Source organism: Cololabis saira, chromosome 13 (genome assembly GCF_033807715.1).
Source record: "Cololabis saira isolate AMF1-May2022 chromosome 13, fColSai1.1, whole genome shotgun sequence".
Classification (NCBI taxonomy): domain Eukaryota; kingdom Metazoa; phylum Chordata; class Actinopteri; order Beloniformes; family Belonidae; genus Cololabis; species Cololabis saira.
The window spans coordinates 39,565,483-39,581,024 of NC_084599.1; the positions used below are offsets into that span (position 1 = coordinate 39,565,483).

General features: G+C 40.6%; 1 protein-coding gene across 1 annotated transcript; it reads left to right on the forward strand.

Moving 5' to 3' along the window:
• The first annotated feature begins 223 nt into the window (after positions 1–223).
• Positions 224–11,428, forward strand: rgs4 (regulator of G protein signaling 4). Its single transcript, XM_061738874.1, has 5 exons — positions 224–334; positions 729–836; positions 2,195–2,259; positions 5,617–5,780; positions 8,650–11,428. Exons 1-5 carry the CDS (start codon positions 291–293, stop codon positions 8,878–8,880), a joined length of 612 nt encoding a protein of 203 aa, XP_061594858.1. The 5' UTR covers positions 224–290; the 3' UTR covers positions 8,881–11,428.
• Positions 11,429–15,542: the final 4,114 nt, after the last annotated feature.

A 15,542-nucleotide genomic window follows, 5' to 3' on the forward strand; every position in this document is an offset into this window, starting at 1 on the left:
TTGAAAATGTATTTTTTGATTGAATAATTAAGACACAAATGTACCTCCATATTGTTTGTTTTACATCTGCTGTAAATGTCCCCTTTATCCTGACACTCCTTCCCTCCCTCCCTCCCTCCCTCGCTCCCTCCCAGTATCTGTACTGATTGGCTGCCCCCCCCCCCCCTCCATGCATGTTGCTGGTATAAATCCCTGCTGGGGTGGAGATAAGAGCAGACTTCAAATACTGACAGACACAAGCGCACAGCTGCACAACTGCAACGCTGACGTCGGATATTTGACATTCCAACATGTGTAAAGGACTTGCGACGCTCCCGGCAACATGCCTGAAAAGGTAAGTGATAATAAAAATAATACATTTTATTTATAATGCACTTTACATTACTGAGAATCTCAAAGTGCTACAGTTTGATAATTAAAAAGGAAACACAATAATAAAATCAAGATAAGAGATAAAAGGGATAAAAAGAGAATAAAACAATTAAAAACAGCAACTATGGGAAAAAAAACCCCAGCATTGTTTAGTGATGAAGTGATCCACGACAGTCGGACAGAGTTTCTCCTGCAGAAGTAGTTTCTTCTCGTACACTAATTAAAATTAAGCTTGATCTTAAATGTCACAGCTGTAAAGTTACAGGCATCGGTCAGCAGTCTGGTTACTTCTTGCTCAGATGAAAGTGTTGATCAAACTTGCAAACTGAGATCTTGTATCATGCATTTCTCCACAGTGCCAAAGACATCAAGCACAAAATCAGCTTCCTGCTGCAGAAGCCTGAACCCCACGCAGCCGAAGCCAAGGAGATAAAGGAGAAAACCGCCAACGCCGCTGCAAAGAGGTCAGGAGAAATCACACTCCTCGTCACATGAGCCTCTCCTCCAAAGGCTTCTTCACTAATATCATTACTGCAAACTGTTTAATCACTGGAAGCATTAAGAAGTGACCTACATATGTTTTTATCTGGATGAAGGATACAAGTGTCCACAGTTAAAAAGCAATAAAGCTTAATGTAATAATGACAGAGGGGATTTCACATGAGGCAGATCTATTTTCTAGACATGATTTTTTGGACACAAGGCTCCAAAAGTCAATAAAGAATTCCCTCTGAATGAGTCAGAAGTTTGCTTGAGGACAGATAGAGGCGATAAGAGAAGAGCCGTTTGGCTGAAAGCAAATTATTTCCTGACATGAAAATCCTTCTCTTGCTCTTGATTGGTTTTGTTCTGACGGTTTGCAGCTTGATTTCACGTCTGCAGCTTTTCCTCGGGTCACGTCTTTATGATGATGGACACGTTGCTGTTTGTTTAAGGTGTTAAATGTGGACAACTTGCAGGAGAGCAGGTCGTGTTTGCTCTGATCTGAGGCCGTGCTGCTGCCGGCGTCTCCGACTTTACCGTTTAATTACACGTTTAATTACACGTTTAATTACACGTCGTCCATCAAGACGGTGGCAGATCATCAACATTCATGTGAAGCCTTTAGGGAACTGTTGCTTCAATAACCTGGTGCAACTATTGCTATTATTCATATATGACAACAACAGCAATTTGGTTGATAAGTTGTTTTTAAGGAGGAATTGTTATGATTGTATTTCTTCCATGTCATGTGATGTTGGAAAGGTTGTCTTATTGATTACTAAGGTTGTGATGAGCCGCTTGATGTAGATCAAACAAGAAAGCAACCAGATTTATACATAGAAGTTGTTTTAGCTGCAAAACCTTGGATGATACAATCACCTTATTTATGAATATGTTAGAAAAAGAAGGAACATTTATTATAAAATTCATGAAAAGCCGAACAAAAGCAGATCAAAGTCTGCAGATTGTGAAAGTCGGCTGCAGGGTTCCTGATTCCTGAGGATCAAACTGTTCCTGACGGTTGATCCTGAACAACCCGTAATTAAGTTTGCCTTCATCTAATGGTGAATTTAAAGAAAAAAAAAGAAAAAAAAAAGAAAAAAAAAAAATATATATATTTTTTTTTTTTTTTCATTTTTTTTCTATATATATTTTTTTTTCTATATATATTTCTATATATATTTATTATATATATTATATGTATAATCTAGTTTTCGGATCTGTGGCACCTTATTTATGGATATGCTAGAAAAAGAAAGTAACATTTATTATCAAATTCATGAAAAACATAACAAAAGCATATCAAAGTTTACTGAACTGGACTGCATGTGGGCTGCAGGGTTCCTGATGCAGCCGAGGTGGAGAAGTGGAAGGAATCCTTCAGCCATGTGATGAGCAGCGAAAGTAAGTGTGCTACTGTGATTATTGTGATTATTTGTAAATTTTTGCTTCACGTCTGAAAAGAAAAAAACATCAAAGAGGTTCAGATCCAAAGAAAACATAATAACTTAATAACGTATTAATGTCAGAACTGATACGGCATCAGGCTAATAAGACAACAGTCTCGTTATTGAAGGGAAGCAAAGATGCTCGGATACGGCAAGCAAATATGTAAATGGAGCGTACAGATATGGCAGGCCGTTTTAATATTTAACAGCTAGACTGGATACGTTTTGCAGATATCCACAATTCAATTCTTCCTAGTCAAAAAGAGAATTTCAGATATCTACAATTACATTGTTCCTGTCCACGATTGTCATTTCAGATATCCACAACGTCATTCAACTGAATTACGACTAGCTGTAATTCCAGTTTCAGATATCTGCAATTTAATTCTGACTAGTCATAATTCCAATTCAAGATATCTTTAATTCCCCTCATTTCAAAATATCTACATCGTCCTTTTTAGATATATTGAATTTAGTTTTGACTAGTCAGAATGAAGTTGTAGATATCTTGAACTGGAATTACGAATAGTCATAATTTAATTGTAGATATCTGTGAGGGACCGGAGCGGCCTCCCCTCGTAAAAGGGCAAACTGGACCTGGGTGATGAGGTGGAAAGGAGAAGACGCAGAGCGTGGAATGCCAAAAAAAAGGCTTTTTATATTATGTAAAAAAACCCACAAAGACATCCAAATGGAGTTCAAAATATGGCACATTGAGCATAGCCTCACATCAAGCTTCCTCCACTCAGCAGACCCCTCTTCTGGTATGCAGCCGCTGTTTATGAAGCCAGGCAGGAGGAGAGGTTGATTGGACACAGGTGTGCCCAATCAGCAGAACCAGGCACACCTGTGTGCTGCTCCCCCGCAGACCACGCCCAATCCTCCACCCTGCCACACACATTAAAAAAGTCCGGTGACGGTGAGAAGGGGAGGGGTTGCTCACTTTCTCACAATATCTATAATCAAGTTATAGATATCTTGAAATGAATTTTAATTAGAGATATCTCAAATTGGAGATATCTTTAACTTCCATTCTCAAAATGTAATTACAGAAATCTTGAATTAGAGTTTTGACTAGTCAAAATGACGATATAGATATTTTGAATGACAATTCTGACTAGTCACAATGTAATTATGACTATAGTCAAAATGCAGTTGTAGAAATCTGCAATGTTCATTCTGGATAGTTAAACTTAGCCATTAAATGTTAAAACAGCTTGCCATAGTGCACACACACTCACTCACTCACACACATATATATACACACACACACACACACACACACACACACACACACACACACACACACACACACATATATATATATACACACACACACACACACACACACACACACACACACACACACACACACACACACACACACACACACACAAACACACACACACACACACACATATCAGAATCAGAATCATGTTTATTGGCCAGGTTTGAACATTGCCCAACAAGGAATTTGACTCTGGTTATTTCGCTCTTTAGGCAGTAAATAAAAAAATGTACACTCACACACTTATACACACGCACACATACACACACACACTGCTCAGCTCATTCTCATGCTCTGCTCTGGGCTACGTGTCCCTCGGCACCGCTGTTCCTCTCGGGGCTCTGACCAGCGATGTCTGCGAGGACGTGCATCTGCAGCCCCTCTGAGAATCTGAGCACTCAAATCAAAAAAGGAGCAATGGCCTTGAGGGAACCGGCCCAGATCTGGACCGCAATGTTCCCTGAACTCGCCCCCTGACCTCCAGCATGTCCTCCTCCTCCCGCCTCCGTCCTCCAGCTCTCACTGGTCCAGGATCCTGGTGTTTACGCTGGCGTGACCCGTGCAGCCTCTAGACGGGTCGTCGTAGTCCAGCAGGACTCTGGACCGCTGCAGCCGCTGATCTATAGAGTAGAGGGTCTGCATCGATGTCACTTCCCCTCTGGACCAGCCCCTTTACTCACACTGAGTGGCAAAACATCAGCAAAAACAGCTGCAACTAGTGGAGAAGACGGGATAACAGCCGATTATCAGCTTAAATTAAAGGCAGTTGGACTTGACAGTGACCCGTACAGTTACCAAGAACCAGTGGTCCATGGACATTAATATTTGGTACAGTTACCAAGAACCAGTGGTCCATGGACATTAATATTTGGTACATTTACCCCAAGAACCAGTGGTCCATGGACATTAATATTTGGTACAGTTACCCCAAGAACCAGTGGTCCATGGACATTAATATTTGGTACAGTTACCAAGAACCAGTGGTTCATGGACATTAATATTTGGTACAGTTACCCCAAGAACCAGTGGTCCATGGACATTAATATTTGGTACAGTTACCCCAAGAACCAGTGGTCCATGGACATTGATATTTGGTACAGTTACCCCAAGAACCAGTGGTCCATGGACATTAATATTTGGTACAGTTACCCCAAGAACCAGAGGTCCATGGACATTAATATTTGGTACAGTTACCAAGAACCAGTGGTCCATGGACATTAATATTTGGTACAGTTACCAAGAACCAGTGGTCCATGGACATTAATATTTGGTACAGTTACCAAGAACCAGTGGTCCATGGACATTAATATTTGGTACATTTACCCCAAGAACCAGTGGTCCATGGACATTAATATTTGGTACAGTTACCCCAAGAACCAGTGGTCCATGGACATTAATATTTGGTACAGTTACCAAGAACCAGTGGTTCATGGACATTAATATTTGGTACAGTTACCCCAAGAACCAGTGGTCCATGGACATTAATATTTGGTACAGTTACCCCAAGAACCAGTGGTCCATGGACATTAATATTTGGTACAGTTACCCCAAGAACCAGTGGTCCATGGACATTAATATTTGGTACAGTTACCCCAAGAACCAGAGGTCCATGGACATTAATATTTGGCCACAAATCCAGTTTCCTGATATTTATATGTACTTAATTTCTACGCCGGGGAAATACACGAAGCAAAGCTTGAAGGAATACAAAAGTCTTGACGCTTGGTCCGACTTCAAGGCAGGATTTGTTGGTGAAATTAAAGTGATGAGGACACCGAACTTTATGATTTGACCATTTAACGTTAGCTACCCAAAAATCCAACATTACCTGATACAAAATGGGAACCACAAATCCACGTTTCAGTGCCTGGAATCCAGTTGTTTCTACGAATTGCAGCGATCCATAACTCCGATTTCTTGCTAAATCTATGAGTACAGTCAATCGCACAACAGCTCTTTACCATTTGTATATGTTTTCGAGTTGCTCAAACTGAAAGTTTATGCTGCCACTCTTTTCTCTTCCAGAGGGTCGGAGGGTCTTCACCAGCTTCCTGAAGTCGGAGTTCAGCCAGGAAAACGTGGACTTCTGGGTCGCTTGTGAGGAATACAAGAAGAGTCCGGCCTCTCAGCGGGCGCCTCGAGCCAAGCAGATCTACCGGCAGTTCGTGGAGGCCGACGCTCCCAACGAGGTGATTACCTTCATCTGATAACACATCCATATCTCCTCATCGGTCCAGATTTTAGCTGAGCTGCTACGGATGTGAATATAAAAAGAAGTCCGTCTTAAAACCATCTCTAAGTTCAAACTGAGCTTGTCCATCTCTGACTATACTTTACGTCGCCAACGGCGTCTGTTGCTAGGCAACAACAAGAAGTACCACTGGATACTGTATACCAGGGGTCGGCAACCCGCGGCTCTAGAGCCGCATGTGGCTCTTTAGAACCGCCCTAGTGGCTCCCTGGAGCTTTTTCAAAAATGTTTCACCTTTTTTTCTTCTTTTTTTTTTCTTTTTTGACTTTTTCTTTTTTCTTCATTTTTTCCTTTTTTCTATTTTTTTCTTCCTTTTTCCTTTCCTTTTTAATCTCGATATTTCGACTTTTTTCTCAAAATTTTGACTTTTTTCTCGTCATTTCGACTTTTTTCTCGAAATTTTGACTTTTTTCTCAAAATTGTACTTCAACATTGATCTCGACGTTTTAACTTTTTTCTCGACATTGACTTTTTTCTCGAAGTGCATAATGAAAAAAAAAAATCTTCCCCCAGTTCTAACTAATATAGATACATGCAGCATGTGTTTCTTATACAAGACTTTTCATTTTTTGCAGCTCCAGACATATTTGTTTTTTGTGTTTTTAGTCCAATATGGCTCTTTCAACATTTTGGGTTGCCGACCCCTGGTGTATACCCTGCTTCTAGAAACAAGACTATCGGTGCGTCCGAAATGCCACACTAAACAGTATATACTCAAAAAGTATACTTCAGTTCGGCACACTTTTGAGTAAATATCACTAGTATGCATTAATTTGGATGTACTACTCAGAGCCACACGGCACTTCCTGCCGTTGGGAGGGGTTACCATGGTAACAACTCCTGTCACAGCAGCAGCACCGCTCCGCTCTTTCCCGTTTATCCTGGCCGAAACAAGATGACATTTCTGTGGTTTTATTCCTACCTCTTCAACTTCTAACGAGAAACAGAAGAAGAATAGGAGTAATAATGTGATAAATGATGAACTCATCTGGTTAATATCTTATGGAAACCAAAGTGAAATCACACCTAATTCCTCACATTTGAATTGTAGCGTGATGGTGCTGCTGCTGCTGCTGCAGCTTTGCTTGGTACTGCTAACGTTATCCTCCACTTTTGTTGGTTGCTCAGTATCTGCGCTGTGGGAAGTTTCTGCTCAGCTAGTGTCCATCAATCCATAGTAATACATTTCTCCAGAATGAGTATGGATACCCATACTATTGTGTACGTAGGCTACTAATGTTTCGGACTCACTAAAAAATCTCACATACTGTTTTTGCTACTCATTAGTGTGGAAGTATGGGATTTCGGACACAGCTATACTCTGCTTCTAGAAACAAGGATAATACTCTATAAATCTAAAATATCGATTGGGTAAGGAGACATTTCTTGACTCGAATCTTTAAAACTACCAAAATTAGGGCTGGAGATCGATTCAAATGTCAAGTATCGATTCGATTCCGATTCTTAAGATTCAGAATCGATTATCAAGAATTGATTCGATCCAATTCGATTCCGATATCGATTTGGGTTAGTGTTATTAAAAATGCTATTGGCAGCTAATGATACTGTAAGGACCAATCAGCTCCCAGAATGCTGATAGAACTGCTTTCAGAAACATGTGGGGCAGAATTACCAAACAGATCCAGGGAGCAAACAGAGACGGATGAAATCACTTTTATTTTTTCCATTTTTGAGAATTTGGTTTTTAGCATTTTTTGCAAATTTAACCCCAAGACGGTATAAAAAAGTAAAGAAATATAGACAATTTATGCAATTATAACTGAAAAGTTTAATGTTTTCATACCTTTAAACATATTTAAGGGCAAAAACATGGCACCAGCTATGCTCGTGTCCAACAAAACATTCGTTTTTTGAGCATAAACAAAAAAATACCAAACGTTGTAACGTAATGATGAAAAAAAAAGATATATTGATCTTTAGACATATGAATTGATTTTTAGGAATTAATATGAGAATCGATTTAGAATTGGAAAATCGATTTTTTCAACACAGGCCTAACCAAAATAGTCTAAAATAGACTTCTAATCACCCTAAGGCCACGTTTACACATAGCCGGGTATTTACAAAAATGGATATTTCTCTACGTTTTGAAAAATACCCTCGTTTACACGAACCCGCATGAATACGCTGTTAAGGTGCTATGAGCATCCAAACCTGCAGGGGGCAGTGTAACGAGAAGATAAAGTCATGCTAACCAATCAGAATCCTGGAAAAAAACATCAACAAATGACACGTGTGAAGCCCGAATAATATGGTTCCGCATTAAATCAACGGCGTAGCCTACGTACGGTGGGCGTCGCCGCGTACCCTACGCCGTAGGCTCTGCGTTGGTGTAACGCGGAACCATAAATCAGCCTTGACTGCCAGTTACTTCCAAGACGGAACGAGAGTCTTTCGTTTGGAGTGACAGAGAAGGAGTTACTTTTAAGTGTGACATTAGAATATAGAACAGGTAAAATACAAGAAAATATTGACGGTGGCCAAACAAATTGTAAACACAGGTCGCACAAATGATGCTGGTGACGTTTCTGTCTCATAATGTGACGTTCTGAAGCCTAAATGTCCGTTTCTCTCTGTTTACAAGCAAACGTGAAAACAGAGTTTTTGAAAATCTCCACTTTGGCCGGAGTTTTCAGAAAATATAGTTTTTGGCGACTTTGAGCTTTGTTTTCGTGTAAACGAACGGCCAAAACGCATGAAAACGCCACCGTTTTTCCTCCGTGTAAACGGGGCCTAAACCACTTTGGTAAAAACCAGTTTTTTACAGTTCTTGACCTCTCTTGCAGGTGAACTTGGACGCGGCGACCAGAGAGACGACGAGGCGCGGAGTGGAGGACGCCGGGCCGTCCTGCTTCGACGTGGCTCAGAAGACCATCTACACCTTGATGGAAAAAGACTCGTACAGGCGGTTCCTCAAGTCCCAGGCGATGAGGAACCCGGGTCAGAGAGAGACGGGAGGTTCCCAGGACAAGAAGAACTGTGACTGGACCAGGCGGGCGTTAGCCGGCGGGGCCTAAAGGAGGAGGAGCGGGGCCCCGGACTGGGGGCCAAAGACCGGAAACGCATGTGAGAGCTGGACATGAAAAGACTAAAGATCATTAGATGGTGGTGAACGTGACTCGTGAAGGTTCAGATGAGATTCTCTTCAGCGGTTCTTCTACTTGCTGATTTTACCGGCCGTGTTTATCATGTTAATATTTATCATCTTGTTTTAAAAAGAAATATGTTTCCCGTTTGTACGTTCACAGCTTTGTAAGCGCTACGTAGCGCCGAGGCGCCGAGACAAAAGACACTTCCGGTTTCCCTCCAGAGCACAACAGACCGTCTGGGCGAAGGTCGAGTTTTGTTGTTACTGTCAACAGAAAACAGTCTAGAGATACATCCAGTCCACAAACACGTCTTCAAAGAACATTTCCGGCATTTTACTATAAAAAAAAAAAGGAATCACTGCAAAGGAAGGAAAAAACAGCTTGTTAAAGACTTTGAATGTTTGATTCATGAGCAGTGAGGCAAGGCAAGTTTATTTGTATAGCACAAGTCAACACAAGGTTATTCAAAGTGCTTTACATCAACATTAAAAGCAGCAAGACACAATTAAACAGTAAATAACAAATAAAATGAAATAAAATGATAAGAAAAGAGGTAAAATGATAAAAAGTACAAGTTGTTAAAAAGTAAGGGCAGTAGAGTACAGCAGGTACATCTCATTCTTACAATGGCAAGAAATACGTTTCTATACGGTCAAAACGTACAAAGACCGGCTCAAATACAGTATTACAACTGGATAGAAAACAGAACAATTTATATATTTAGATTAAAGAGCATTTATATGTGTGTATATATATATATATATATATATATATATATATATATATATATATATATATATATAATTTCAAAAAGCCAGTATTTACGGCGCTTCTAATGACATCACTGAGGATTATATTATAAGAGAAAGTTTAACAGCATTTCCAAACCTTTTCTGAATAATTGAACAAGTTTGATTTATTTATAAATGCACCAAGTCGTCACCTCCTCGCACCTTAGGCTTTTACACCCCGGGCTTTGACTACCAACTTAAGCACATCATGCCTTTTAAGTAGCTGGAGTAGAAGGATCAGTTAGGCGTCTGTTCTGCAGTATCATGTTTAAGCTATGAAGCTGAAAGATCGTGCGTGTTCGTTTGCCTGGTGCACCATAAGAAAACCAGTGAACAGAATCAAAGTTATTACAAACTTTATTATATCATGCACAATGTTTTCTGGCCGGAGGTAAACTTTTATCAAACCACAAAGGCAGGAGAGAAATGCACACCGGGGTCATGGATCCAGTCGTATTTATACTAAAAAGGGAGGTGTTTGTACGTAAACCCCATCTGCCAAACAGATCAGACCTTCATCGTCCCTGTTTATTGCTTCCTACTTAGGATGTCAACCCAGATAACGGATAAGACCCATCAGTGTCTGTTTTTTCTTCATTGTCTTCACCTAATGAAGAGTAAATATCTGAACCGTTTTAAAAGCCTAGTCATGAAACAGGAGTTGAACGTGCAACTAGAGAAAAAACCACCAGTGCAGAATCTTATAGAAAAACCCTTCAAACTCTTAAACAATTTCATAAAATCCTATCAAAGCTTTACATGACAACGATGTCTCTGGGAAGCTTTACTCTCTTCCAGGGTACCACTAACCCAATCCTGGAAACGAGGCTCGATGTTGGAACCACATCTAAAGGAGTCACAAAGTAATCTTCAATAAGGAAACTGAATTTAGTTTTCAACAACAATTTGAACCGTGTGGAATTCAGCGCCTGCAGCCGGCGCACAGAGAAGCTAGTTTTTCCTTTAAAAGTGGCAGTGATGTTCAATGCTAATATCTTTAAACTAGTAAAAAAAGAAACAACATGAGAGGAAGGACTCATTTCCTGTGATGAGAAAACACACACAGCAGGAAACACGACAGAGCCGTCAGTATTATTATTGTGTTCAAACATGTTTTCAGGTCTGAAGATATTTCAGAAACCGTCACATGAAACACGTACTCGGTTAAAACACGGCTGCTTACTTGAGCTCGCATTGACACACGGATACTTTAACACCACTTACTGGCTTAGCAGCCGTCCCAGGTTTGAATGGTCCCTTCTCATCCCCTGGTGCTTCGTTGTCATGGTTACAACCAGCTTTGCTGTTTGAACATGCGGATCATTTCTCTACACTGTGAAAATTGTGACTTTGTCAATTTCTAGTGGAGTTTTGAGCATTTGAGTGTATGTTGATATCAGTAGTCGTGTTTTTCTCTTGCATGTGTTCGGTTCTTAACAGGACGACAAATGATTAAATTGTGACTAATTATTCGGGCAATTTTGAAGAATCCCAGTGTAAGTGATGCTCTAAATAAGCTGACTTTAACAGAACACGTTACAGCAGCCTTGTTAGATGAATATGTAAACTGTGATGGATAGACAACTGTGGCGTGTACGTAAATACTTATTAAATAAAGATTCTGTACTACTCATGTCATGCTCTGAAAGCAGATTCACTAATAAAATCGTGTTGGATGACCAGAACTTGGGATGCTTAGTCTTTTGTGACTTGCACCGATAGAGAAAATGAGTTATTTACAGGTAGGTGACACATTTTAAAACAAACAGTTTAATGAACATGGAAAAGCTCATAACTGGATGGAAAAGATTCAAATTAAAAATTAAAGAACAATTAAAGCTGCAAGCAGCGATGAACGGGCGCACGCACCCTTGTGCACGTTCAGGCTGCAGTGGAAGCTTGTATGACTTTTAGAGGATGACACCAGCCACGACTCTCTATGTCAAACCATTCAAAAGTTATTGCAGAAAATCGGAACTATCACATATCGAAATCAGAAGATTCATATCAATTAATAATTCATACCAATTAAGGTGAAGGAGTCAAAACCGAGTCCGATGACACCACCCACAACTATGTATGTCATACCATTGTACCATCATACCATATGGCAGAAAATAGGATCTATCAAATATCGACCAATCAGAAAAAGGGGCGGGCATAATTCCGGCCAATGAAGGTCAAGTACTCAATACCGAGTCTGATAACACCACCCACATGTCTTTATCACAACCCGTTCAAAAGTTATGGCAGAGAATAGGGACTATCAAATATGGACCAATCAGATGAAGGGTGGGCGCGCTTTTTGGCATCTATCGTCACCACGGTAACGATTTTGACTGAGAAAAGTAATGCCCATCGTCGCAGGATCGAGACGCACATTTTGATGTACAACACACCTGGGTGCACGTTACGGTTGGGGCAGCATTAATTGCAGAAGGAATGGCATAAATTGCGCCAAAATAACACGATTAATTCAAAATGGCCGACTTCCTGTTCGGTTTCGGCCATGGCGCCAAGAGACTTTTCTTTAAGTTGCGACATGATACAGGTGTGTACCGATTTTCGTGCATGTACGTCAAACCGTATTGTGGGGCTTGAGGCACAAAGTTTTCTAGGGGGCGCTGTTGAGCCATTAGGCCACGCCCATTAATGTAAACCATTAAATATTAAAAATATCAAAAGTTTGGACACACCTTCTCATTCAAGTAAAAAATGGGGAAGTGTGTCCAAACTTTTGGTCTGTACTGTTCAGTGATGGGCAGAAACGCGTTAGAAGTAACGCGTTACTGTAATCCGATTACTTTTTTCAACTAACAAGTAAAGTAAGGGATTACAATTGCAAAAACAGTAATTAGATTACCTTTATTTTTCTGAAAGAAGGCTGCGTTACTGCGTTACTAAATGCAGTATTTGTTTTGTGAAAATATCTCATGACTTTGCGACGTATGAGCGGCGCAAAGTCAGTGGTAAACCAGAGACGACATGGAGTGCGAGAGAGAGCAGGAGCATACGGGGTTTAACGCCTGGAATTACAGACATTATTTTGAGTTTGACTCGGTCAAAAGTGATAAAAACATTCTCATCCACTGTAAAGTCTGTGTGGGAGGAAAGCTTGTTGCGAGACCCCCGGATTCCTCCTCCCGCACTGGGGCTGCAGCGCCGGCTGCCTCATCAGACTCCAGCGGGAGAACTGCCGGTGGCCCCTCTGCTGCTAAACAGGTGAAACTAAGACCAACGGGACTTAGTGCAGCTGAATTGAAAAAGCTTGTCGCAGGTTATATTGTAGTTCAAGTCAGAGAGAGCTGTATTTTGCCTGACGCAATTTGCATAAATTTAAGACTGAAAATAATAAAATCAAGTTTAAAAATAGACCGTTTCATTTATTTATTGTCATTTAATTTTATATGGTGGAATATGCACAAAGAATAGAATTAAACTGAAAGTTCTATTGTTTTATATTGTTCCAGTAAAGTGTATTCAGGTTGTGCATCATGTTTTTGAAAAGTAACGTAGTAATGTAACTAATTACTTTTGAAAATAAGTAATTAGTAAAGTAACAGGATTACTTTTTTGGTTCAGTAATCAGTAACTAATTACTTTTTCCAAGTAACTTGACCAACACTGGTACTGTTTATACAGTATATAATTAAAAAAAGCCAGTAATCACGGCACTTATGACATCACTAATGATGATTATACGAGGCAGTTTAACAGCATTTCCAAACCTTTTCTGAATAATTTTTTGAATAGTCTTTTGTTGTTTCGCTGCATGACACCAATAGAGAAAAATAATTATTTACAGCTATGTGACACATTTTAAAACAAACAGTTTAATGAGATCAAACGTGCATGTAGAAATAGATAAATGTGCACACGTGTATACAAGTAAAGTGCACTTATGCACAAACACGAGGACCAAGATAAGAACAGAAAGGGTAGAATACTCAAGAAAAGGTTAAATTGTAGTAATTAGTGTTTCACAGATCAACAGATTTTGTTGGTCTGAGGAAAACTACATCCTAAACCAGTTCTAGATTTCAAGTTTGGATGGGGAGAAATTAATCATACCTGTGACCTTGCACAGGATTTAAAAGGGTATAGAAAATGGATGGATTGATGGATGAAAGGGTGAAATGCTGGAGGTGCCAGGCCAGGCAGTATATGTGAGTAATTAAATATTGACATCATTTATGATTTATGGTGATGGACCAAGGGAAAATGTGTTAAAGAAGCACAAACAGAAGTGTGAAATGGGAGGTGATGAAGACATGCACCAGAGTTCCCAGAACCTGGATGATGGTTTGAGTCCTTTGTTGCAAAGTGAAGCTTCGTAACATAAGGTTCAACGTTTATAACTTGGGCAAATGCTGCTCCACTCTGATAGAAAGTCTGGCTCTGGGTTCGATCTCCAGGACAAAGAGGTGGGTGCTGTTGGGTAGGCATACAAGCAATCACAGAAACAAAACGTACAATTAGGCAACAAACAAAAGAGACGTCTAAAGCAGCATGCAGTGGAGCTGAAATGCTGCAGAAACATGTTGATCCAAGGTTTTATCCGCAATTCTGCAGAGATCTTGGTGGTTTTGAGAAGTGCCTTTTGGATGCATGAAGTCGGTCTCTGCCCCGCTGTGGCTGGTTGATTGTTCTGTACTGGTGGAACGGGAATGGGAAGGGTACCAGAACCACTTCACAAGGGACAATCTTTGTAGAGTGAATGCTTATGGGTTGCTGCAAAAGTTATAGGAAACAAAGTCATATGTTGTATGAGAACAAAAATGTTATTATAATTCATCCTGCAACGCCCATTTTCGTCTGGATTATATCCTTCCAATCACTTTTAACAACGTGATGATGATGATATCACCTTGGTAGGATTGGTTTACCAGTTGGTTGTGCCGGCTAAATTCCGTCCCTTGGTTTTAAAAATGGCAACATTTTGAAGCATTTTTTTTGGCCTCGCGTAAAAAGGGATGTCGCAGCTTACATAAAAACCTGTCATGTGTGTCAGTTAACTGGAAACCAAACCAGAGTATCAAACCTGCTCCACTGCAGCCTATTCCTGCTCTAGGCGAGCCGTTTGAGCATCTCATTGTGGATTGTGTTGGCCATTTACCGTGCGCTAAATCTGGCTGTAAATACCTTCTTACAGTTACGTGTCAAAGCACTAGGTATCCTGCTGCCTACCCACTGAGGTCGATAACCACCAAAGCAGTAGTCAAGGCATTGGCTGTGTTTACCTCAGTGTTTGGTATCCCGAAAGTTATTCAGAGTGACCAGAGGTCCAACTTTTCATCACACATGTTTGAACAAGTCTTAAAACTGCTGCACGTAAAACACAACCGGTCATCTGCTTATCATGCGCAGAGCCAGGGCGCTTTGGAGCGGTTCCATCAAACTCTCAAGTCTCTCCTCCGGGCGTATTGCACAGAGTTAGATAGAGACTGGGAAGAGGGTCTGCCCTGGCTGATGTTGGCCGCGAGGGAGGCTGTGCAGGAAAGTACAGGTTTCAGTCCAAATGAGCTCGTTTTTGGTCATGCAGTGCGAGGGCCCTTGGCAGTGCTTAAGGATAACTGGGTGGAGACAGAGTCGCCTAAAAATCTGATTGATTTTGTAAACGGGTTTAGACATCGATTGTTTGTTGCTGGTGCAATGGCCAGGGAAAAGTTGCAGGTGGCGCAAGGCAGGATGAAAAAGATATATGATCGTCGTACAGCACGTCAAGAGTTTTGCCCAGGAGATCATGGGGTTGGCTCTCATGCCTATTGTGAGCTCACCGTTTCAGGCCAAGTATGTTGG